General features: G+C 40.1%; 2 protein-coding genes across 3 annotated transcripts; both read right to left on the reverse strand.

Moving 5' to 3' along the window:
* Positions 1–274: 274 nt before the first annotated feature.
* myg1 (myg1 exonuclease) lies at positions 275–5,774 on the reverse strand. Its single transcript, XM_072665733.1, has 7 exons — positions 5,482–5,774; positions 5,231–5,343; positions 4,090–4,249; positions 3,810–3,959; positions 2,579–2,701; positions 2,260–2,441; positions 275–546 (listed from the first exon to the last, which is right to left on the reverse strand). The coding sequence occupies exons 1-7, from the start codon at positions 5,719–5,721 to the stop codon at positions 354–356; spliced, it is 1,161 nt and encodes a 386-aa protein (XP_072521834.1). The 5' UTR covers positions 5,722–5,774; the 3' UTR covers positions 275–353.
* Positions 5,775–8,284: 2,510 nt separating this feature from the next.
* On the reverse strand, positions 8,285–22,979 carry LOC140542643 (poly(rC)-binding protein 2-like). Of its 2 annotated transcripts, none has more exons than XM_072665457.1 (13): positions 22,813–22,975; positions 21,083–21,216; positions 20,737–20,760; positions 20,594–20,626; positions 20,345–20,461; positions 18,941–19,072; positions 18,717–18,845; positions 17,080–17,154; positions 16,827–16,868; positions 16,410–16,482; positions 16,049–16,101; positions 14,688–14,857; positions 8,285–8,654 (listed from the first exon to the last, which is right to left on the reverse strand). In XM_072665457.1, exons 2-13 carry the CDS (start codon positions 21,149–21,151, stop codon positions 8,618–8,620), a joined length of 954 nt encoding a protein of 317 aa, XP_072521558.1. In that variant the 5' UTR covers positions 21,152–21,216; positions 22,813–22,975; the 3' UTR covers positions 8,285–8,617. The 2 variants fall into 2 exon arrangements, with proteins under 2 accessions (XP_072521558.1, XP_072521559.1); XM_072665458.1 differs by lacking the exon at positions 8,285–8,654 and adding an exon at positions 13,814–14,333 and having other exon boundaries at positions 22,813–22,979.
* Positions 22,980–23,339: the final 360 nt, after the last annotated feature.

Genomic DNA, 23,339 nt, shown 5'->3' on the forward strand with positions numbered 1-23,339 from the left:
CTTCATCCAATACTTTTGGGAGGAGTTGATGAGGTGGAGTGGTGTTTATCCAGCATCCTGACCTTACTATTATTGCATCCAGCAACCAAATGCTCACAGCAATGATCCAAAATCTAGTAGAAAGCCTTTCTTGGACAGTACTGTCAGTTACTCCAACAGCTCCTAACAGGATAAACAATGATTTCTAAAGAAGGTGACCCAATACTTCATAATGTATGTAATGTATAACAACAACAAATAACAAAAATAAAAACTGACAGGCACACAGACAGTATTAGTTCAGGCATTTTTATTGTGAAACAAATAAGTATGTTACACTAGAAAATGGCAGTAAGAAAGGTAAAAAAGGTGATTTAGCTCTCATTGGAGTTGTTTGCTGGTTTGGTTGCGGCTTGCAATGTTCTTCTGGCCATCTCAAGAGCCCCCTCCTTGGTTTTGTTTCCCCCAATGAAGCCACTGCTATGGACAAAAATGCAGTCAGGGATTCCACTGAGTTGGGACAGAGCGTCATCTCTAATCCCACGCCATTCCTCCAGCAGTGACAACCTGTAAGTGAGCAAAAAGCAAAGTAAGCAAAAACACCACATAAATATCTGTGCTTACATTTATATGAACACACACAGTAAAGTATGTAGGATGCAGTGCAGAATCTCGTCCATTCTCAACCATGAAAACATCATCATCATCAGATCATCTTTTTACACAGTATCTGTACCTGTATGCAGGTAAAGCATCTACTGTAAATATGTTTTGGTTTAATAGAACAGTGAGATCATCAGATTTAGAGCAAAACTACATAAAATAAACTGAGAAAAAGCACTGTGGTACAGTTACCCAACAGCTACAGGCATCTGAATAAATTAGGGCACTCAAAACAGGACACTCTTTTTTTAAGCCTGCACACACCTTTTAGCTTCTCTACATTTAATTAATATACAGACTAGGAAGATTCTTGGTGATACCAGACTTCTTCCATTTATGAATTATGTGCTCTTTGGGGCCCCGTAAAGCGGATTCTGATGTACCCTGTACTCTTCTCCAGATCTATGCCTTGACACTGTTTCAGAGGTCTGCATATATGCTCTGACATGCATGGTCATATATATATATATATATATATTTCTTTCTTTTTAATTTTATTTATTGGTATTTCTTTTTTTTTTTTTGCAATCCCCACTCATGCTCAATCAGTTGAATTTATCACACATGGACTCACATTAAGTTGTGGAAAGATCTCAAGCAGAAGAAATTAAATTAACCTCAGCTCACCTTTAAGTGTCATATCATAGTGTGTGCACACTTGTATGTGTATGTTTAAACATATAAATAATTAGTAGAAACGCAGTTTTCCCATGAGGACACCTCCACATTAGAATCAGGTGCAGGTGCATTAGCTGCAGACGATTAGAACATTTAAGCCTTAGACATTTAGCTTGGTTTGTTCTGGACTGTTGAAGTGAGTGGCATCACCATCAGAATAAAGCCTTCAGAATAAAGGTTGTACATGCATACAAGTCTGGGAAGAGAGTCTGGTTTGAGATACAAACATAACACTGCCACAAATGGCATTACTATATACATGCTTGAGAACCTTTGTCAGTCTGCTAAGAATCTAAAGCTTAGAGCAAAGTTCATCTATCAGGAAGAGACTGATCCCAAGCACAATATTAGAACACCACTAGAGCTGCTCAAAAACAAAAAGGGTAATGTCATACAGGTGCCCAATCAAAGGCTTAACCTTTATCCCATCGGTGGCACTATTTGAAATGTTGCAGCACGATGTTTGTACAATATTAACAATAATACATAATATTTAACATTAGGCTTTCTCCAACTTATCCACAGGTTATGACTGAATTTGTACCCACATGTTGCTCTGCACTGGATTCATTTAACCTGAGGTTGTTTTTACGGCTCATTTTACAGAAGGGAAAGGGCACCGGAATCTTTATGGATGTGGGAGCTTGCAGTCCATAAAAAATGACCGACACTGCACATTTGGACAGGGCTAAAATCAGTGAGAAACTTAGCCCACCACCTCAGTTATCTGACTCTATAAATAAGAAAGAAATAAAACGTACAATGAATTTTCTACTACCTGTTCCAAAAGCGGAAAAAAATTCTGAATTTATTTATGGAAAAAAAAGTATTACAAATGTTTTACATTTCTGTTTTTCCCTTTTTTCAATTTCACAGTGTGACTCTGAGGGGCTGTCCCAAATTATTTTACAAAAAATAGAAGGTTTTTGTCAGCTGTACCTGTTTTGAAATGTGTTGAGTCCTGCCGGCACACACTGGACTCTCCACTGGCCATTCTGGTCTGGATAGAGCACAAACTTGATCGGTATCTCCACTTTCAGCTCCTTCTCCAAGGAGAAGAGATGCTCCTTCCACGGGCATCCACCTTGGGCAAGCATAACTATCTCCCCACTGGGATCCACCTGAGCACAAGAAATTGTTTGATTAGCATTGTCTCTTCCCACAACCTCATATTTCACCTTTCCATGTTCACGTCATGGACAACATGGATGAGAAACAGTCACATCAAAGACTAAACAAACAGTGGTTGACTGTTTACCTGATGCCTTGCCTGAACAGCAGCCTCAACTACCACTCGTGCTGGAAGCCATGCATTTTGATAGTAGTCCAGTCGGTCCTGGAACTCGGCTCCCACTAAGGCCATGGCCTTCTGAAAGCTTTCCTATGGAGTAACAATTACAAGGTAAGATTTCATTAAAACCTCAGAACCAAACAATGGGACACTTTCACTGCGGTCATACTGACTGGTCAACTGAAAGTGGTAGTAATGTGCTCTGTGATCGATCCCGGGGGTCTGACATGTTTTCCTAGCCACACCTGCCACCTCCTGTTGTTAGGAAATCCTTGATGCACTGGTAGTACAAAAAAATGCAAATTTGTGAATCATTTGTAATGCTTACAAACCATTTTGTGGTTTGTAAACCATCAAAATACCCTGAATATCAATTAATCCTTTACCCCATGAACTGAGATTTTCCTTCATTTTCATAAGAACTCCGTCATCAGTCGTAGAGGCTTACCTGTCCCTTTATGGTTTCCGGAGTTCTTCTTCTTAAATCTTCCAAACCATAGCTTATGGTAAGCCCAACGTTTGGCCAACATTTGACAAGTTGCAAAAGCAGATCTTAAAAACCCTAGACTACTAAAATCCTACAATCAGGTTAGTAATGGCACCACAATAAACTGTGGAGGTGAGTTTGATGCTCTGGGCAATGTCCTGCTGAAAAACTCTCAGTCTGTACATTCAAGTGAAAAATTTGACACATGCCACCTTAAACTATATAACAGACTAGGTACACCCATCCATGGTGATTCCAAACCACAACTTACAGGATCTTCACATTTTTGTCTATAGAGGCCATGTGCAATGAGGCCAATTTACACAATCTTTAGTTTATGTCGTGAACCCATGAACCCATGCGGCTGTTTATTGGAGCCATTTTCACATTACTATAGTGTTTTGCCTCTTCGGTGTGTAAAAGGAATGCACACATATCTTGAAATCATATCAACAAAGGAAAGATTTAACTGACATTTCAAACAATAATTTGTTGATGTATTTAATGTTCTGTGATGGAAAGTTTGGGGGGGGGGGGGGGGCTGGAATACAGCACACAAAAATATAATAAAAAAAATATATATACATTCAACAAAAAAGAAAAATGTCAGTTCATATGTGAAAACAGCTTCTAAAAGTTTCTAACCAGGAAATTTTAAAAGATGATATTTGAAAGGTATCAAATATCCTTTAGTGTTTTTTTCACACTAACCTCTGTATCCTGGGAATCGCTATTCCATCGTGGGTTAAGATGACCGACACGAGCACTGAGGGTGGTGCTGACAGCGTAACGTGCCTCTCCATCACACTGAGAAATTCCATTATCAACTGCATCCACTTCCTCTATAAAGTTCTCGTACAGCTGAAGGAAATTGAGGTCAGCAGATCAGTAAGATAATTAAAAGGTCATCAATAAAACAGTTTAAATGGAGCACCTCATAAACATGGCTCTTTTCACATTATCTTAGAGAACAAAGCTCACAGAAACTAACCTTGTCATACAGGACCTCCAACTGCCTGCTGTCCTGTGCCAGGTGTGTAAGATGGGAAAGCATTTGTCGACCAAAGTGAACATAAACCAGACCTGCTGAGCTCAGTTTGGTTACCCATGGCTTCTCTGGGCATAAGCTGTTGAAGGTCTCTACAAATGTCCTGGTTTAAAAAACAAGAGTCATAAAGGCCAGCACTGTCCAACACTTGAACGTCTGTTGTTAATAATTTACACTAGTTGCATAATGGGATCAGAGATGGAAGTAGTGTGCAAACAATTTAGGCACCTAAACGCACTATTTAAGACCATTTATCTCAGCAGTAAGAGTGTGTTGCTGGTGAAAGAGCATATCATATTAGAACAGATGCAGATAAACATAAATACAGTAGGGTATGAATTCAGATATGCTGATTCCCTGCTGAAAACGTGCTGGTTTCAGAAGGTCTAAGTTGGTCTTTGATGGTTGTTGAAAAGCTGGACATCCAGGCAAAAACATACCCTATGCTGGTAAGCCAGTTGGTTAACCGGTTCTTGACCATCTTGACCAGTGTGTGTTGCATTTAATTCTGGTCATGCTGGTCAATCAGCTTGGTCAAGCATAGTGTATGCTGAATTTGATTCTGGTCATGCTGATCAACCAGCATGGTCAAGCTTGGTCATACTGGTTGGTCATGCTTGTACACCAATTAAACCATCAAACTCAAACTGAGATATACCCTATGCTGGTCAAGAGATAAGCTGGTCAAGATAAGTTGGCCAGGCTGTTTATTTCCGGCAGGGTGGTGAGCTTTTTCGAAGAACAACGCTACCAGACGGTACCAGACTTCTCCTGGACGCCTCCTCATTAGACCACCACTATGTGTTGGATGATAACTATAAATAATACTAGACTCCCACAATGGCAGCTTTGAATGCAATTATGTAAAACCAATACTGTTTGTATGAATATTATTATTATTTATTATACTATCAGTGTTATACTGAGCAAACCCATACTTATACTACTGCCTAGATACGCTTATTAATTCTAATTCTTAGAGGCCTAAAACTTTTGCACAGGACTGTGCTGTATGTTCTACTGCTATTACACCTCTAAGCCTACACCTAAGTGAACAGCTATGGGTCATGCCAAACAGATCTACCTCTGATGATGGTCATAACGATGCTGTTTAGGGTCAAAAACGCCTCCAACGTCGACCACCACATCACACTTGGCCAGCTCTGCAGGGTCACGTGTTCGGACAATCCCGGCATCCTGACAGAAACACATGGACCATTACTAGACAGCCCGGATTGCTGTGTGTGTGTAACTGACTGACTGACTATCTCAGCAATATTAACAGGATCCCCAAGGGTCCCAATGATCTTAAATAAGAGGTGTCTCTTCTGTAACCTTGTACTCCGGCAGCTGCCGTAGGAAATAGCACGCCAGAACCTCGTCACAGTGAAAAGTGCCGTTGTGGGTCCCGATCTTAACAGAAGACATTTCCTGCAGACAGGCTCTCTTAGCTGAGTGCATGTATCCTCTCTGAGCGACAGAGACGGGTGATCTTTCAGGAGTAATCTGATAAATACACGATCCAACTCGATATGATCTGTTCACGCAGAAAACTAAAGACTGTACGATTCTCATCAGACAATTACAGACATGCGTCCCTCGTCTGCTTCTTCTTCTTCCTCCTCCTCCTCCTCTTCAGCAGTTGAGCGCTTCTCCCTCATACTGACACCTACCGTTAGCTAAGTCGATTACAGGGTTTCCTGCAACAACGTCCCGCCCAAAGTGCGGTATATTCACAATATGGACAAAAGTATTGGGACAGATGTTCACTTAATGTTTCTTCTGAAATCAGTGCTGTTCACTTCTAAATGCTTTTGATGGAGTAACTGTCTCTATTGTCCAGGAATGGCTTTTACACGAGTTTGGAAGACCTCTGCTGTAAGGATTTGATCGCATTCAGCAACAAGAGATTTAGTGAGGTCAGGGTGCTGGATGATCACCACCCCACCCCACCCCACTCAACCCCACCCCAGCTGCAACTCCCCAATTCACCCCAAAAGTGCTGGATGGAGCATCAACCATCATTCCAGAGAACACAGCTCCACTGCTCCACAGCTCAATGCTGGGGGGCTTTATACCATCTGGTCCTATTCTATTGGCAGTACGTGTCTACAAGGACTAGACAAGCTGTGCGCGTGTGTGCATTTGCGCATCTGCGGCAGCAATGGGTGCAACTTCATTAGAAGGGGTGTCAAGGTGTCATTGGACATTTTTGGTTAACTTTATTCTTATGGAAACTGGTAGCTTAGGTTATGAACTAAAGCCGTGTTCCAGTCACACAGAAAAATGTAATGGAATTATTAAACAGTTCATATCTGTATCACACAAATCTAGTGTTCGTTGATACATTATATAGGCATTTGAAAATGTTAGGACCCAGAAAACCCTTAAACGTTCAGCCAGTTGAGCTTTATTACACAACACATACAACTAAAAGAATGACTTTTAAAATCTGTCAAATATATAAAAAAAATTATATTATATAAATATAAAAAAAATGCTATTATTAAAAATAATATACATTTTATTTTTATTGTAAGGAAATAGTTAGGACACCCTGTGCCCTAATAGCTGATGTTTCCCACCTTGGCTGAAATAACTTCAGTTAGATGTTTCCTGTAATGATCTACCAGTGTTTCCCACTCCTCCATGCGGAATTCTTTCAGCTGTGTGAAGTTTCAGCTTTGGTGTTTAGACAGATGCTCGAGCTCCTCTGATACAATAAAGAATTCCTATTGGATTCTATGTCGGAGAGTTTTCCAGCCCCAAACCACAACATTCCCACCTCCGTGCTTCACAGCTGATACGGGTTCTAGTGCTCAAACGCTGTGTCTGGTTTATGGCAACCATGTCCTCTCTTCCTGTGTCCAAATCATTTAACTTTGAATTCTTTCGTCCAAAGCACATTGTTTCAGATATACAGGATATACGTGGTCTTGGTCTTGCTCTGATGATGTTGTTGTTTGAGGTTGCGTACCTGATGAATTCCTCTGCTGTGTTCAATCAATGTGTTTTGGGTCCTCTGTACAATGATTCTTTTCCCACACTTTGGTTAAAGTTGTTATTGTTATTATTTCTTTGCTAAATCCAATCTGGCCTTTTGATTCCTACTACTGACAAGCAGTTTCTTTCCCAAGACATAAATGGCCATTTTGTCTACGGCCAAGTATTTTTCCAATGGGTTGGTCAATTTTCCCTATTAATAATCCCTCTTAGATTCTTCTTTCCTTCTTGCCATCTTGAGTAGGGTCAGTGGCTTTCTACACGCCACAATACAAAGAGTTTTAAAACATTAACTGCATTGTGGAACCTGCCTGGAAACCTCTGCAATTATGTTTTTCCACATCCACCATTAAATTTACACAATACTGTGCAGACACTGTGCATCACAACAGATTGTGCAGTCCTTACCTCTATTGCATTTTACAGTACTCTGTGGAACAATACAGCAGCATTATGTGAGAACTAGCATATCTTGCTCTTGAGCCTCCCCAAATACTCCCCACCCACAACACCCAATACTCTCCAATGTGATGCATGAAGGCTCCACCTTACAACTTGACTTGCTGCTAATTGTGCCAGACACCACAGGACACCTTCAGAGGTCATGTCTCACAGTATTAGGTAGGTTTAAAGTTACTACTGTGTGTATACATATTTTAAACAAACAAACAAACAAACGATAACACACTTTACAATTCACCCTAAGCAAAGTTAACCTTACAGGAGTATTTCTACTTAATGCCATTAAAAAAAAAAAAAGTGTCACACTATTAGGTTAAACACTCTACTCCATCATTTTTTATAAACTGTTTAAAAATATGACATTATACCTACACAGGCAATGAAACAAGATTGTAAGAATACATATTCCATACAGACAGGCATAAAACAGTATATATTTACAGTATTCGGGTACGGCTCTTACCCAGAGAAACTTATCATATCAATCGTGTGTGGAGTATCCTAGTGTTAGGAGTATTACCCAAAAACCCTCACTGCTGTAGCGAATTTCCACTGGGAGGGTGGTAGTGGTGGTGTTACCTACTACACTACACCGACCATATCAATCTTCAATTCAACCAGTTCAAACCGTTTCCTCAGTCTTCAGAAATAAGAAAGGAGGGCAGCGATTGGATGTAGTTTTGAAATCTGTTTATTTCTCCTTTTCTGTGTTTCATTTGATCATAATAAAGAAAAACATCACAATTAAATTACAAAACTAAACCTATACCTACTCAGATTTTCCATCCCAACTCCTTAGAGAAAGAAATACTCCAAACTAAAAGCTGTAACCAAACATAATTTAAAAAAAAAAAAAAAAGGAAAAGAAAATGCATACAGGAAGTAGAAATAAACAATAAAAAAGGCAAAGGATTATGGCTAGTGTTAAAGGGAACACTGAGAGCTCTGGATTTCTGTGTTCTGAGGTGGTGGTAAAAAGTGGAGCTAAGGCAGATGCGTTCGTGTGTCAGTTGGTCGCCAGTCCTGTAGCCTCGGACGAAAGCCTGGAGCAAGATATTGGAGAAATGGAAAGGAGGAAGAACATAAGCTTTCATTTGGAAAAATCAAAAACTACATACACACACACACCAACAGTTACCTGAGCTCACAGTACATCTATACAGTGCCAAGTGGAAGTGCTACATTTCCGAAGAGTGGTTAAGCACACATATAAACTTGTATAATAACCACAGACCTAAGACCTCAAAGCACTGTCCGTCTTTGTGGTTTTCAATTGACTTCTGGGTTCATTAAAAGTTTTGCAGGGTCCCATTTCCAAGAAAGGCAGAAATAATCACAATAAGGGAAAAGGGGGGTTGTAGGGCACAACCTAGAGCCAAAAAAGGTTTGGTCAAGACAACGCGCATTGTTGGTTGAACGTGACTGCTCTTAAATCCCCACCATCTGCGATCTGATAACTTCATCTCTTATGTCACATGGATTCGACCATGTTGCAACCAACCCTTGTGAGGTTTGTTTCACTGAAAGCATACCCAGCCTAAGCCTTTCAACAGATTTCACACAAACAAAATCTACTTATATTTCATCGTCCTTCCCGTGGTGCTTTTTTGACAGAAACAGCCTCTTTTCACAAGTTACATTTATTTGGATTAATATACACTTCCTGGAAAAAATGCATTTGTTAGAGTAACTGCCTCTACTGTCTAGGAAAGATGACCGTCTACTAGATTTTAGATAATTGCTGTCAGAATTTGACTGCATTCAGCAACAAGAGCAGTAGTGAGGTGTTGGATGGTCATCACCCCACCTCATCCCCAATTTAACCAACTGAGGAACACAGCTCCACAGCGCAATGCTGGGGGCTTTGTACTCCTCTAGCCCAGGCCTTGCATTAGGCATGGTGTCAACAGGTTCATGTTTATCTGCTCCAGAGTCTCCTATTCTACAATACTTCTCAACAGGGACTAGACTGTAGAGAAGCCGTGTGCGCACTCATTTGAACATCAGTGTCAGAAAAAGGTACAAGTTAAAGCAGCTGACTGCATTCATTAGAAGAGGGGTGTCCACAAACATTTGTGTAATTGTGTGAATTACACACATTTAACTGACTCGTTTTAGCAAGCTGATTCCCTGGTCTGGGGGTATTTGATATTTTAAAGTTATTTTATTATAAAATTTTATTTTTGCTGAGTTGTGCCCCACTGTCCCCCATTATTTACACCTACACCAGAGCAAAGGATAATTATTAAAATTTTAAATTAATTAAATTTAAAATAAATTAAAAAAAAACTAAAAATAAATAAATAAAACTTGAAAACTTCACTGGACAATTAGGACATTCATAAGTTACTAAAACAGCAGAGCATTCCAGAGCATTACACAGAGAATTACCCTTTCATGCAGGCATGTCAAACGGAGTTCACTCCAGGCCACAGCTCTGCAGAGGTGAGCTTTTTTCTGTTGTCTATCACGCTGAATTCAAGACAGTCTTGAGGAGTTCAATTAAGTGTGTTTACTGCAGCAAAGAGCTGGAGATCTACAGTGCTGTGGCCCACCAGGACTAGAGTCCGCTATATGGCAACAGTACATTATACATGTAACCATATTGTGTAGTGCTTAACCATGAATGCAATGACTTGAGCCCAAAATGTACACCTGCCCCTATTATGCAGCAAATTAACATTTCTGACTTAATTGTTTTAATAACTATGGAGATGCTTTGATAACTCAACAGGTCAAGATATATAATAATAGTGATGATAATAATAATAATAATAATAATAATAATAGAAATAATAATTTAAAAAGAATAAATAATAATAAATGTGTAGTTTGGTTGTCATTCTAGATTGGAAAAGGTTCATGACGCAGCTTGATTTTACACTGAAAAAACAAATTGAACATTTTTCTTAAAAACTAATTTGACACCAGCTGAAGTTTTTGAATGTTGTTTGCTTTGAATCACATAAAAGATTTTCTCATGCTTTCAATGCATCCGACAGATCCATGTAGAAAGACAATGTGCATTGCTAATACAAAATATGCCACTTCTTACCATGGCAAGGTTGTAGGTTTATGAAAGGACCTCTTAAATTATTACGTTTGTCGTTAGGCAGCGTATATAGATGCACTTTTGTATGCGTCAAAAGCACATTGTTTGACATGGATTTCAATTAGAACTATTTTAAGTCAGACAGAAGACACCAGCACGTGACAAATTCACACTTGTCATCTTTTGAAGTCAGCTGACATACCCATGCATCTAGCAATTAAAGTCATGATGGATGGGGCAGTCACAGAAACTACGTTCACACAGCAGGTAAAAGTGGCCCAAAAAATAAAAATAAAATAAAGCACACCGTACAGAATCAGAAGTTCTAATTTGGACCACTTTCATATGTGGTATTGAAATCCGATACATATGCAATCTGCGGCAATGAGATTTGGTCTGAACAACTGGATCAGAATTTGTTGCGATTTTTGCGGCAACCCAACTCGGCATTCGTTGAAAAAGGAAACTGGATGACGGCAGCAAGGGAGGTTTTCAGTTGCAGAACAGCGAGGTAACAGATTACATAAATGTTTGGGGTAATGCCCCTGTTCAAACACTATTCTAAGGCACATATCGTAACCGCTCTGTGTGGGGTTTTCTACCCACACGGAGAAAGCAAGGCCAGTTTGTGCTTTCTAGGGATCTGGCTGCTGATGGCATGGAGCATGACTCAGGGTTTAAACCAGCGATCCACAGGTCATAGTGGCAGCACCTTAGTCTGCTGGACCACGTGGAGCCTGCAACTGCTTCACGTTTGAAGAAAGTGCCAAAGAAGTGTCCATGGCTAAATAACATGCTCTTTATACAGCAAGCACAAACACCTTCTCAGTGATTCTACCTGAGAACACCTTCTCAGTGAGTCTAGCTGTCAGCCACTGGAACTCCTTCATGCTCCTATGATGCAGGCGAAGATAAAACTAAAACTTAAGACGTTGCTCTTTGTGTACATGGACATCAGTTCAGAAGCGTGAACTAGGGCTGCAGAATATTGGGGAAAAAACGTATTTAAAAAAAAAAAAAAAAAAAAAAAAAAAAAAAAAAAAAAAAAAATTAAAACAGGGATTTTCACCAGAAGTCAGTAATATTAATAATGCACTCTGTGTAGACAATATTGGAGTAAAATAATTTATATTGGGCAGATGTTATTAGCCTGTGGTAGATGGGTCATAGAAAATGAGAAATGTGGGATTTTTTTCTTTTGCATCAAGTAGCAAAATAGTTTTGAAAATTTGAATTTGACATTGCACGATGTGACTACTGCACATGTTCAGCCCTAGCCTGAACGGGTTAGACCAATTTTAGATATAGGTCACGTTAAAAAGAAACATCAGTGAGAAAACTGGATTAGGGACAGTCTACCTGCTGTGTGAACGTAATGTTAACCAGAATGCACTGAAACCCAATCACAGCCGTCAGCTTGCATCAAGAGCTGCACATCAAAAATGCTGCGTAAACATGGCCTTAAGCAGTGACTTCAAGATGCTATAAGATCATGCAGCATTTTTGATTATTTAAAAAAAAGAAAAAAGTGATTCACAACTGATTCACTACAGTAATTGAAATGGGTTGTTTTGTGACTCTTAATGAAGAACAATGGCTACCTGACAAAGACAGAGGCAGTAGAACATGCAGCTCTCTGTGGTTCATTCAATTACATCCCTTTTTCAAATGAAAGAATCAGCAGTTCAATACAAAAATCACATGAAAGCTCTATTTTTATAAAGTCTACACTAACATGCCAAAAGTCATGGGACAGGAACTAGTATCGTATAGAATCCCCTCTAGCCTGGCGACGTGCAGCAACTCGATGTGGCATTGATTCTACAAGTGGACAGAAGACATCTAGAGGGACGCTCAGCCATGCCATCTGGACAGTGTTATTCGTAGGTGCAAACGGACCTCCCCACCACATCCCATAAATGCTCTATTGGGCTCATGTCAGATCACACCATTCGTCTAAACTCTCCAGGATGGTCCTTGAACCAATTCTGGACAACTTAGGCTGCACTGTCCTGCTGAAATATCCGATCATTTTGGGGGTACAAGAAGTCCATGAAAGGCTCCAAATATCACCAAGCCGTTAAACTGAGCAGCGTTTATGCAGAGCAGTGGACCCAACCCATGCCATGAGAACACACTCCACATCAGAAAGGCGCCTCACTGACAACTGCGGTCCATGGCTTCACTAGCTGTGCCACATACGAATCCTACCATTAGCCAAAACAATTGGTACCGTGACTCATCGCAGGTCACAGTCCAGTTGGCTCTCTGGTGGGTCTTCTGCTACCATATCCCATGGAAGCTAAAAAAAACACTGCGCTGACCTGCAGGATATGCCTGAGGGGCCTTCTGCATTGAATGTGGAGAGGATTTCTGCCAGAGTCGCTTGTCTGTTCGCACGGAAAAGTTTAGCTGGGCGTCACCAGCCACGATCATTAAACACCCATGGGTGGCCACTGTGGGTGGCGATGCCTTCTATGACGTATTGCTGGCACACACACGATACTGTGGATAAAGCCATATTTAATGTCCTTAAACTTTGGAAATGGAATAGCCCATTCTTGTGGCATCCACTCTCACTCATGGCTTGAACTTACATAATTTACTTCACCTTGCCATGAGCACACTGGCCAGTGCTCAACTTCACTTAACTTATACAGGTGTGGGCTTTCCAAGTCATCCCCTTCATGATCAATTTATATACTATTATTCAATGACTTTTGACATGCTAGTGGAATTTACCATAACTAGTATAAACAGTGTCTTTTTAACTCATTTTAAAAAGTGGAAACTTTGTTTTGGTCAGAGTAGTCATATTGTACCATCAGGAACTGCATTACATGTTGTCATTAGGGTTCTACCAGCAGGGTTTAAAGCTGGCCCAAAAATACATCCGACCAGAGCATGTGGTATCGATCTTGATGCCACAAGCAGTCCAAGAAAATCTCATACTGTTGCAGGCAACTAGCACATCTCGGAAATAAATACATCTTGGCGCAAACTAGCTAGCTAGCTGTAGCAGTAGGATTCGTTTTGGAATATACCTGGTTTTAAACCGCTAATGTTACCTCGGGTTCGAACTCTAAAACACCAACACGGTTACTTATTTAAGTTTTCAAATATGCTGAATTATAAAATTTCTGTTGCAGCCCTAATATTTTAAACCACATCACATACAACAGAGCCAGGTACGAAAGCTCTGTAGCTTTAGACAAATGTACAGCTAAATCTGTCCATGAGAAACTGAACCATATTCTCCTAATATGGTGAGAGCCTGCGCTTCTTGGGCTTGGAGCCCAGCTCAGGGCTCAGTTTAGGCTCATGAGAGAGGCCGTTAACAACATGAAGTGACAAGAGGGGCAGGGGCTTGATGCTGAGCACATTGGAGACACAGGTTGAAGAGGAAGAGAGAGACGCAGAAGGAGAGGAGGTGGAGGAAGGACCAGGGCTCGATACCAAAAGGGAGGACAGAGAAATGGAGACGGAAGGAGTCACCACACAGGAGGAAGAGGGGGATACAGAGGAGGATGAGGAAGTAGCAGTAGTAGTAGTAGTAGAAGTAGTAGTAGCAGCAGGTAAGGTGCTAGTAGAGATGGGAGGGTACAAGCTGGAGCTGAGGGCCTGTTCAGGGTTCAGGTAGAAGGAGGAGGAAGGTTTAGAGGACGGTATGCTGCAGAAAGAGAAAGAAGAGGGGATAAAAAGGGATACAATTGGGATGGGTTACAGGGGTCGCTCACGAGTAGGAGGGAGGCTGAGGCTGTGAATGACAGCAGGAGAGCAGCACAGACTGATGTAAAGACACTGAAATGAAAGTATGGGACAAACATCTAGCGTCACAGGTCTCATGACCTTGTAATAACAACTGAGATGCATTGGATCTAAAGCAAAGCACAGACCCAAACATTAAATGTGTGAAATGTCAGATGTGAAAAGCATACTGTGTGTGTGTGTGTGTGTGTGTGTGTGTGTGTGTGTGTGTGAGAGAGAGAGAGAAAGAGAGAGACAGAAAAACAGAATAAGAAACCTGGCATTGATGAGGTACTCTGCGAGGCTGATGCTGGCAGCCGAGCCAGTTATGGTGACCTGGCGGTCAGAGGATCCCTCCACAGGATTGGCGATCTTAATCTGAGCTCCAGACATCTGCCTGATCTCATTGATCTTCGCTCCTTGGCGGCCAATGATGCATCCGATTAACTGTGGTTAAAAGAAAGAGAAAAGAAAAAACATCAAATGATAAGATTTAAGGGAGATGCATTTACACCAGGCAGCCAGACTGAAATCTGATTGCCATGCAGGACAGAACATACAGATTCACTGGTTGAGGTGAAATTATTTCCGGTGTTCTGGTTGTACTGGGAGGGGTTTTGATTGCGGAATGAGTCTTGGAGAGGCGGCTGCATTTACCCTCCTATAACATGTGGTTCAAATGCGTCTCAGACCACCTCCTGAAGTGGTTTGAGTGAACAGATCTGAGTTTTGGGTGTGTTTACACTTGCATTTTTATTTGTTTTAGCTTAATCCAGATATAATCCTTTTAGTCAAGATCAAGGAAGCGAGCAGGTGTAAACAAGGTCTAAGTGTTCTTTAAAACTGTTTTTTTTTTTTTTACAGAAAAGAGTTCCTCCTTGCACACCTCCCGTGAAGCTACCTTTAGGTTCCGTGATGACATTTAAGAATTGTTGGAGATGTCTTTATGCATTTGATTCGAGTTCTTACACTGAATTTGCGAGGACATCCTGGCCTGTTGTTGCTCTTGTAAGTAATTTAGCAGACAGAGGAGCACCTGATTTCAAATTAATTTTTTTTAAACCCCTTCCCATCTACAACCTTCCTTTTGAAGGCCTCAGAGTTCAGCTCTTTGGATCTGGCCACGATGATACCACTCACTTTACCAATCAAAGATAAACCAGATTAAATGACTTAATGAGGTTTAAATATGATGGGCTCCACTAGAATCCTCTCTAATGAATTTCTAATCATCTGTGGCTGATGCACCTGATTCTAATTGCTAGGTTTTTTTTTCTACTTTTCAACTTTTAAATTCAAAAAGTAGTGCTACTGACTTTTTTCAACCTTTGCACAAAAAGGGTAATGTGTAGGTTAACCTTTTGTCCACTTTTTAGTTAATCAACTAATCCAGCTAGACTACTCCTGTTTCAGCCTTACTGTATAAAAAATGTCACATTTTTGTTACAAAGTAGCACATCAGCACATAAGTCATTTGTTTGTTTTAGTACTTCATACAGGACACCAAGTTTCAACTATGGGAGAATTATTTTGTAAGGCATCAATATTATGAGTAAGCACTCATGGTTTGTTCACATCACAGGAAAGTTTTCAAACATACAAACAAAGCAGGACGCCAAAATCTGAGGATTTACATACATCATTTGGAATGGTCATCTCATGGGAAGTCTGTGCAGAGGCTTCCATTGTGGCTGCAAGATGAGATTAAACTCAGTTAGACATTGCCAGAAAAAACAAGCATCAAGTCCATGATGACAGTCACCTTACAATAGCAAGTCCTTACATGACATTACTGCATAGGTGCTGATTAATTTGAAACTTGGCACCTATTAAAATTTCAATCTTTTTTGATAATTAATCATGATTCTTTTGACAGCAAATCTGCAAAAATTGCTCTAGGAAACGTGTAGGGTGGAGCTATATGGCTCTTGAGTTTGTTACTACCCAAGCTTTTACATTATACAAAGCTTGTTTAAACTTAATATCTCAGAAAGCCTACCAGTAAAACCTTGATTGTTAGGGGTCATCTGGAAGGGACTCTGCTGCATAGCTAGTTGGTGAAGTTTGGTGAGCTATGAAAGTGGAGAGACAGAGGGCAAATAGGACTATCAGCAGGGTGCATATTTCACACAAACACATACACACAGCCAAAAAAAAAAAAAAAAAAAAACCACTACTAAAACCACTATGGAAACAAGCACGGTTGATTTTGATGCTTGTTCATTAGTTTTTCATTCGTAAGGTTTCATTCTTAAGGTTCTTCACAGATTCAGATAAAGCTATCGGTCTATAATCATAATAATATATATATATATATATATATATATATATATATATATATATATATATATATATATATATAGACAGAGCATGTGCATATAATAATAAGGTCTGGGTACGCAGTACAGTTACTTACATCAGGTTGGGGAATTGCATGTTGTCCTTGCACGGCATATGCCTATAATCAGAACACAGTGCTCAACGATATTCTGTAACTTACAACAGACTTTTGGGAAAACAGACAAAGGTCACAAAATTGTGTATATTTTGGGCCAATTTGTGTTATATGTTGACTATATCTACAGACAAAAGCGCTTTATAAAAGCAGGGTTAAAACTGAAGTGTTTAGACAATGCAGTGAAAGGATGAGTAAAAACTGTTGAAGCTACCTGTCCTCCAGCGAAGATCACAGGCGAGCCAGATGGTTTGGGCCTATATGGAATGGTCACACCTTTTGGAGGAGACTACAGAGAAACGGTGCCCTGCATAAGTATTGGAACAGCAAAATAAAATAAAATAAAATAAAATAAAAAAAGGCCCTTTCTCTTTAATCTGTAATCCGTACTTCTTCAAGTACAATTACATTTTGGACTAAATATGAAAATCAGAATGTTTAATAAAATAAATAAATAAATAAATAAAAGCTACACATGTCTGTTCTAATAGAAATAGTCACAGGCAATTTTTCTGGATTTTTGACGTTGCTTGGGTCAAGGAAAAGTGGGCAGAATGTGTTAAGGAGGACTGAAACAACAAACAAGGTTTAGTTCATGATACTGCGGTGCTGTGTGTCTATACCCAGCTATGAGCTCCACAATGAAACTCTTATTTCACCACTAAACCTGCACAGTTTACTCTTTCCATCACATCATACATACATACAAACATGCAGTACTTACACCCCCTCCCAAAAAAACCCCAAAAATGATTAAACGGGGACAGTGTGTTAGCGTTGCTGTCTAGCAGACTGCTGAATTTCACTTTTGACCAGACAGATGATGTACTGTTTGAGTGGAGGTGCTGCTCTTTCACAACCTACAAAGTGCACTACATAGGGGAGAGAGTGATTTGAGACTGAGCAAACACTGTGCACCATTTTTGAAAGAGTGAAAAGAGGAAGAAAGAATTCACAGATTAAACTTTAGCTCGGATGCAGGTTTGAACTGCTTCTGAACAGATCTTGGAGACACAGCTCTCTCCACAAGTGGATACACATTCAGTTTGGCTGTTACCATACCAATGCCTGTTAGAGAGCTGGTGAAGAGAGCTTATGTCGCCAGTGAAAAATTGCAAAATTAGAAAGGGGAGAATAAAATTGTCGCTTATTTGCTGCTGGTGTGAAAAAGCTTCAAACGTGTACACCAGTTTTACAAACGTGCAAATAATTGCAATAATAAATAAATAAATAAAAACCCTCTCATTGTGTGTGTAAGAGCCATTAGTCTAGAAAAAAAGGACTGCAGTTCACATAATTAGCAAATCTGCAGGTTTCTCCTAAATGAATGCTAATCAGGGGCTGTGAAGAATAAGAATTTGAGCTGAGTCACTTGTCATAACCTGGAGTAACCTGACTGTTTCTCAGTGCAGCTCAGAACATGTGGTTAAGTGAGCCACGTCACACTACTTCACAGTTTTCCATGAAACCCAGTAACCAAGAAGGTCATGGTCTTTTTGTAGTCAAAAATTCAAGAGCAATACAACTGAAAAAAATCTAATTAACAAATGATTCCCTCTTTCTAAAGGTACAAGTTTGTCAGATCTTTTTTGCCCTCTCTCGATGCAAGATTGGCTTTCACCATTTAGTCAGTTACTACTTTTACTACAATAACTATTTAAATCATCCACATGCCTCATATCCCATCACAGTTCAAATTGTCTCTAAAACATTAAACATACATGATTACATTTACTAAACAGGGTCAGTGGAAATAAGGAAACCAAGAACAAAAGCAGCATTATTATATTTTCCGACTGAATCACAGGGATTACAAACTCCTCCAAAGCAGAATTCAACAAAACCTCCTACCTCAAGCATTACTACACAGATCTGCTTGACGCACTCAATGATGGACAGTGTGGTGCCAGCGATGGTTATTGCCCGCTCTGTGGAGTTTGGCAGCATGTCTCCAGCAACCTGGACTTGGGCACCAGTTGACTTTGAGGAAAACAGAGACATCAGGTATCATCTCTGCTTGAACAATGATCTAGACTATTGTCATTTTAATTAATCATTATTTAGACGTTCTCTACCTCTCGGATTTCCTTAATCTTGCAGCCACCTTTGCCAATGAGAGACCCACACTGACTGGCTGGCACAACGATACGAAGAGTCACGGGGGGTTTGCTGGAGGCTGTGCTGTTGGTCATCGAGCTGCAGATGTCCTGCAAAGAAAAGATGAGAGTAGGTTATTAGAAGGATTAGCCAGAGATCGCAACTAAAAAAGACAAACTAAGCAATCCTAGTTTAGCCGTTCTCCATTAGCTGCATAGGATTTGCATCACTTTACAAGTGTTTACGGTGCAAAATGTAACCTTGCATTATGTGCAGGGGCACAAATGAACATTTTGTTTCATACATTTTGTTGAACATAATGTGTTTGGAGTGTCCTGTTAATGGCCTCTCAAATTTCTCATCAGCTTTTGCCAGGAAATCCACATATTTTCAGCACAACAGCAGCAATTACATAAATAACACCACTACATACATGTGATTCGTCAGGAGTTCTTTGATAAAGGCAATGGTTACATACGAGCCAAGCATCTGTAAGCTTAAATTGTTCTTTTCCTGGTTAAATGTTTCTTTAACATTTTTTTTTAAAAGTGAAAAGTGCTCCAGGATTATTCCTTCACTTTACCATTCACTATTCCTAAGTAGCTCTCCAAGCCACCCAGTGTCATCGCCTGCCTCTTTGGGAGCAGCAGTGGTTCTCCCCCAATCTCAGTCTGCACCATACTCACTCTATTCCAAACGAATAAGTGTGGAGGAGGACTTGGGCTCTAAAACTCTCCAACTGCAAATGAGCATCAGAGCACACTAAACAGCTTATGGAGGAAACACCTACGCCCTGACATCATTTTCAGTTAAATATTGTATTTGGTTATTCTCATACAATATTGGGGCAAATTTAGCCACATTTCTTTGAATGTGTGATTGGATAATCACATACATTTTCATACAGCTGTTGTGCTGCAATACATTCTGCAAGAACAGCTGAAAAGTCCAAAAGGTTGACTAATCTAAGTTATTTTTTCCTTCCTTCTTCCGCCTGAAAGCAAACATGGTGTCCCCTGAATTTATACCCTCCCAGTTAGCCGGAACCACCGTTCACAGCACAGACTGTGACCTTATATGCAGCATCACTTTGTAGTGGAATGTTAGTGAGGAGGGAACAGAAAGGCTGTATCTGTGCATCAAAAACTGCTCTCCACTCCCGATGTAGTTCACCACATAAGTCAATAATCTACGGCTTCTACACACATTTAATATACTAAATGTTAAACAAGAAAGTCAGCTAAATAACCAATGATCTTATACACTATGCACATAATGAACTACTCGGAAGCACTAGCTGCTATTTCTTGACCTACATAGTTCACTTTACAGGGAGAGGAGAGCCAGTCAATTGAGGGTAAAAGTCCAGTGTCAGGTTTTACCTCCTCTAGTTTGTCAATTATCATGGAAAATGCTTTGAAGATGGCGGTGGTTGGGCCTGCAAGGGTGATGATTCTCTCTGGACAGTTGCCTTCTGAGATGTTGATCCGTGCACCACTCTGCAAAGGAGCAAACACTGATCATTTTACTGGACCCAGCTGAATCAACAAAGCGACAATTTATTTTTTTCACTATTTTATTTATTTCCCCATTTAAATCTTGGCTTTAGGGAACATCAGCATTAACCTTACCTCTTCTCTCATTTTCTTCACAGATTCACCTTTCTGTTTCAAAGAGAAAAATCAAATAACAGCTTTGATTTCAAATAACAGTTTCTAAAAAGAAGGCAAGGTATATTTTGAATATGGATGGAAAAAAAACATGATTTACTAACCTTGCCAATAATGCTCCCAACTTCCTGTATAAATACACATAATATTTATGTCAGTTCTTTTGGTCATTTGATGTATTTGCTATCTTTAGGCTGCCTGTGCCTTATTCCTTGAGTGTTTTGTGACTTCTTATTGTATAAATTTGACCTTTGATCATTTAGTTAATCTCTAAAACTAGATAAAAAAATTATTATCCAACATAAATATCTGTCAGAAAAAGTATGAAATCATCAGAGTATGGGTTTATTAAAAAGGTATCTAAAGACAAGTGTATCAGGTGTGCTTTATCAGGCCCATCCACAATTCACCAACAGCAAAGGATTTAGAAGTGACACTAGGTGCATTTACCTTGCCGTGCATTAGTAGTCTGATGGTCAACGTGACATTGAGCCCTCCTTCAATAACACCAGAGTCCATAATGATGGCTTGAATGAGTAACTTGAATGCAGTAGGAAAAGGGGTCTTTGGTCACAAAGCTGGACCTGTAGCAACCAAAGTGATACAATTTAGGACATAAATCACACTCTCAGCTGTTTCATAGATTTCTTACCACAATGGGCCTTATTAAAACACAGACACAGGTTTCACAAGGGCTCACCATTCACCATTGTTTTCTTATTTGGGATAAGATCACCCAGTAAGGCTTGCAGTATGCTCCCAGTCAGCAGTGGGGAGTACTTACCAGGAGTGATGTGAAGGGTGTGAGGTGCCTAAGGCTCATGGATGCGCCAAGACAACACATCATATATATATATTTGGTGGCCGGCAATAATACCTCAGCAACTTTTACAAACCAGACGCACAAATATGGAATTTGTTCACTGCAATATCTGACATTTACCACCTCATTGTGTCAGATGAATGAATGAATAAATAATGAATCAAATACTTAATTGGTTTTAATCAAACAATCAAATAGTTAATTTGTTTAATTGAGTTTTAATGTAAATGGAATACATTATTTGTGTGTTTACATGACATTATGTAGCAGCCCTCATCACACATTTATTGACAACTTTCTGTCCGGGCAATAGTGTCCATATTTGAGTGCTCAACTCAAAATACAAACAAATGTCAACAACATTTTTATGTATTCTACATACTTCATACTATCACCTCTCTATAAAGGGGCTGCTTTTTTTTAACCAGTAATTCTTTTAAATGATTCATTAACTGCTCCAAATGATTCAATGCCTGCTAAGATTTATTCATTGTTTTCAATACTTCAGTAACTGCTACAAATGAGTCAGTAGATTCTATAAGAGGTTATTAATTAATGAACCGCTATAAATGATTCAGTAACTGATTCATTGCCTGCTATGAAACTACTGTGTAACTTTGCTATGTTGCTAAACAGAACAGAAGTACAGGTCCATATAAAGACCTCAAATAGTTAATACAGGTATAACCTCGATTTTGCTGTAGGTTTTCTCTTCAGTTGTGCTCGATGAGGGGTCAGAATTCACTCACTCGCCCACAGTGTCGTCTACAATAACACACCAATCTGTGAGATGCTTCACTACACTCGGCACATGTTTAAGATTCGTTCACTGTTCTTCGCGAACATTCAGTCCCTATGAGAGTCAACAATATCCAGAAATAACATTAGCGGTCGAATATACAAGACTTAATTAACTAGTTCTAGATTAGCTATAAAGACGCTGAGGTGAGGCTAGTTAGTGTTAGCTAGCAGTAGTTAGGATAACTTTCAGAGAAATCTGCAGCCACGCAGCGGAGAGGGGAGCTGTAGTGCTAGCTAACTAGCGCTAGCTGTGCAACATTAGCTAGCTAGCTAGCGGCTAAGTGACGCACAAGCACCGAGCCGATTTGATGAAATTCCGTAGCTATTTAGACTGATAAAGTGCCTACAACAGATTCACCAAGTTGTGTCGTTTGTAAAACACAACACCTATTTAGGAACCTGGTCTAACTCTGTAGCTATTGAGGCCTAGCAGCTAGCTAACAGAATTCCTCCACTTAGCTAGCACGGAGCGCTAACGTTAGCTAGCACGCTGCACGCTGCTCTGTTTTCAGCCACGAACACAGTGAAGTTACACCTGGAGAAGCAGAAATCTTACCTGATTCCTGTTTTGAAATGTGGACAGGGGGAGGGTGGGGATTAAAGGGTAGAGGGGGAGAGGTACGGGAGGGTATGGATGAAGGGGGGGAGTTTTGAGAGGACTCGGGGAAGAGGGAAAAATGAGTGTGTGAGATCAATCTCCAGTCCTACACAAAGACAACAAACAGCACACTCTCAACTTTCACCCTTCACCCACTCCCTCCCTCCCTCCCTCGCCGCGCCGCGCCGCGCCCACCACCATAGAGAGCTCTGCGGAGAGTGATTTCAGCATAGAGGTCCGGACCTTTCAAAATATCAGTTCCAGTTGATGTCTTCCATCATGTGGAGCAGTGGAGCCATCACATCACCAGATTGAGGGAAAACATCTGAAATAGTCGGAGTTAAAAATGGGAAGACTGTGTTTATCTTTGCTTAGATGATTAATGAGAGCAAGGGCACTGTCAGGGATTTCCACTGGGATCCACCCCCTGACCATGCCAACCCTGGAAATGTAACATATGTAGGGTTGTTTGTTTTTTGTGTGTG

Source organism: Salminus brasiliensis, chromosome 21, assembly GCF_030463535.1.
Source record: "Salminus brasiliensis chromosome 21, fSalBra1.hap2, whole genome shotgun sequence".
NCBI lineage: Eukaryota > Metazoa > Chordata > Actinopteri > Characiformes > Bryconidae > Salminus > Salminus brasiliensis.

Excerpts from the sequence above, each read along its gene's own strand:
- LOC140542643 (XM_072665458.1), bottom strand. The coding sequence starts at position 21,151 with ATGGACTCTGGTGTTATTGAAGGAGGGCTCAATGTCACGTTGACCATC. Across the intron at positions 17,155-18,716 it reads TCTGTGTAGTAATGCTTGAG|TCTCCTCCAAAAGGTGTGAC; the intron begins GTAGGAGGTTTT and ends GTTTCTCTGTAG. Across the intron at positions 14,858-16,048 it reads AGATGACCATTCCAAATGAT|TTAATCGGATGCATCATTGG; the intron begins GTATGTAAATCC and ends TTTTAACCACAG.
- myg1 (XM_072665733.1), bottom strand. The coding sequence starts at position 5,721 with ATGAGAATCGTACAGTCTTTAGTTTTCTGCGTGAACAGATCATATCGA. Across the intron at positions 5,344-5,481 it reads GGCAGCTGCCGGAGTACAAG|GATGCCGGGATTGTCCGAAC; the intron begins GTTACAGAAGAG and ends TGTTTCTGTCAG. Across the intron at positions 2,702-3,809 it reads GCGATTCCCAGGATACAGAG|GAAAGCTTTCAGAAGGCCAT; the intron begins GTTAGTGTGAAA and ends GTTACTCCATAG.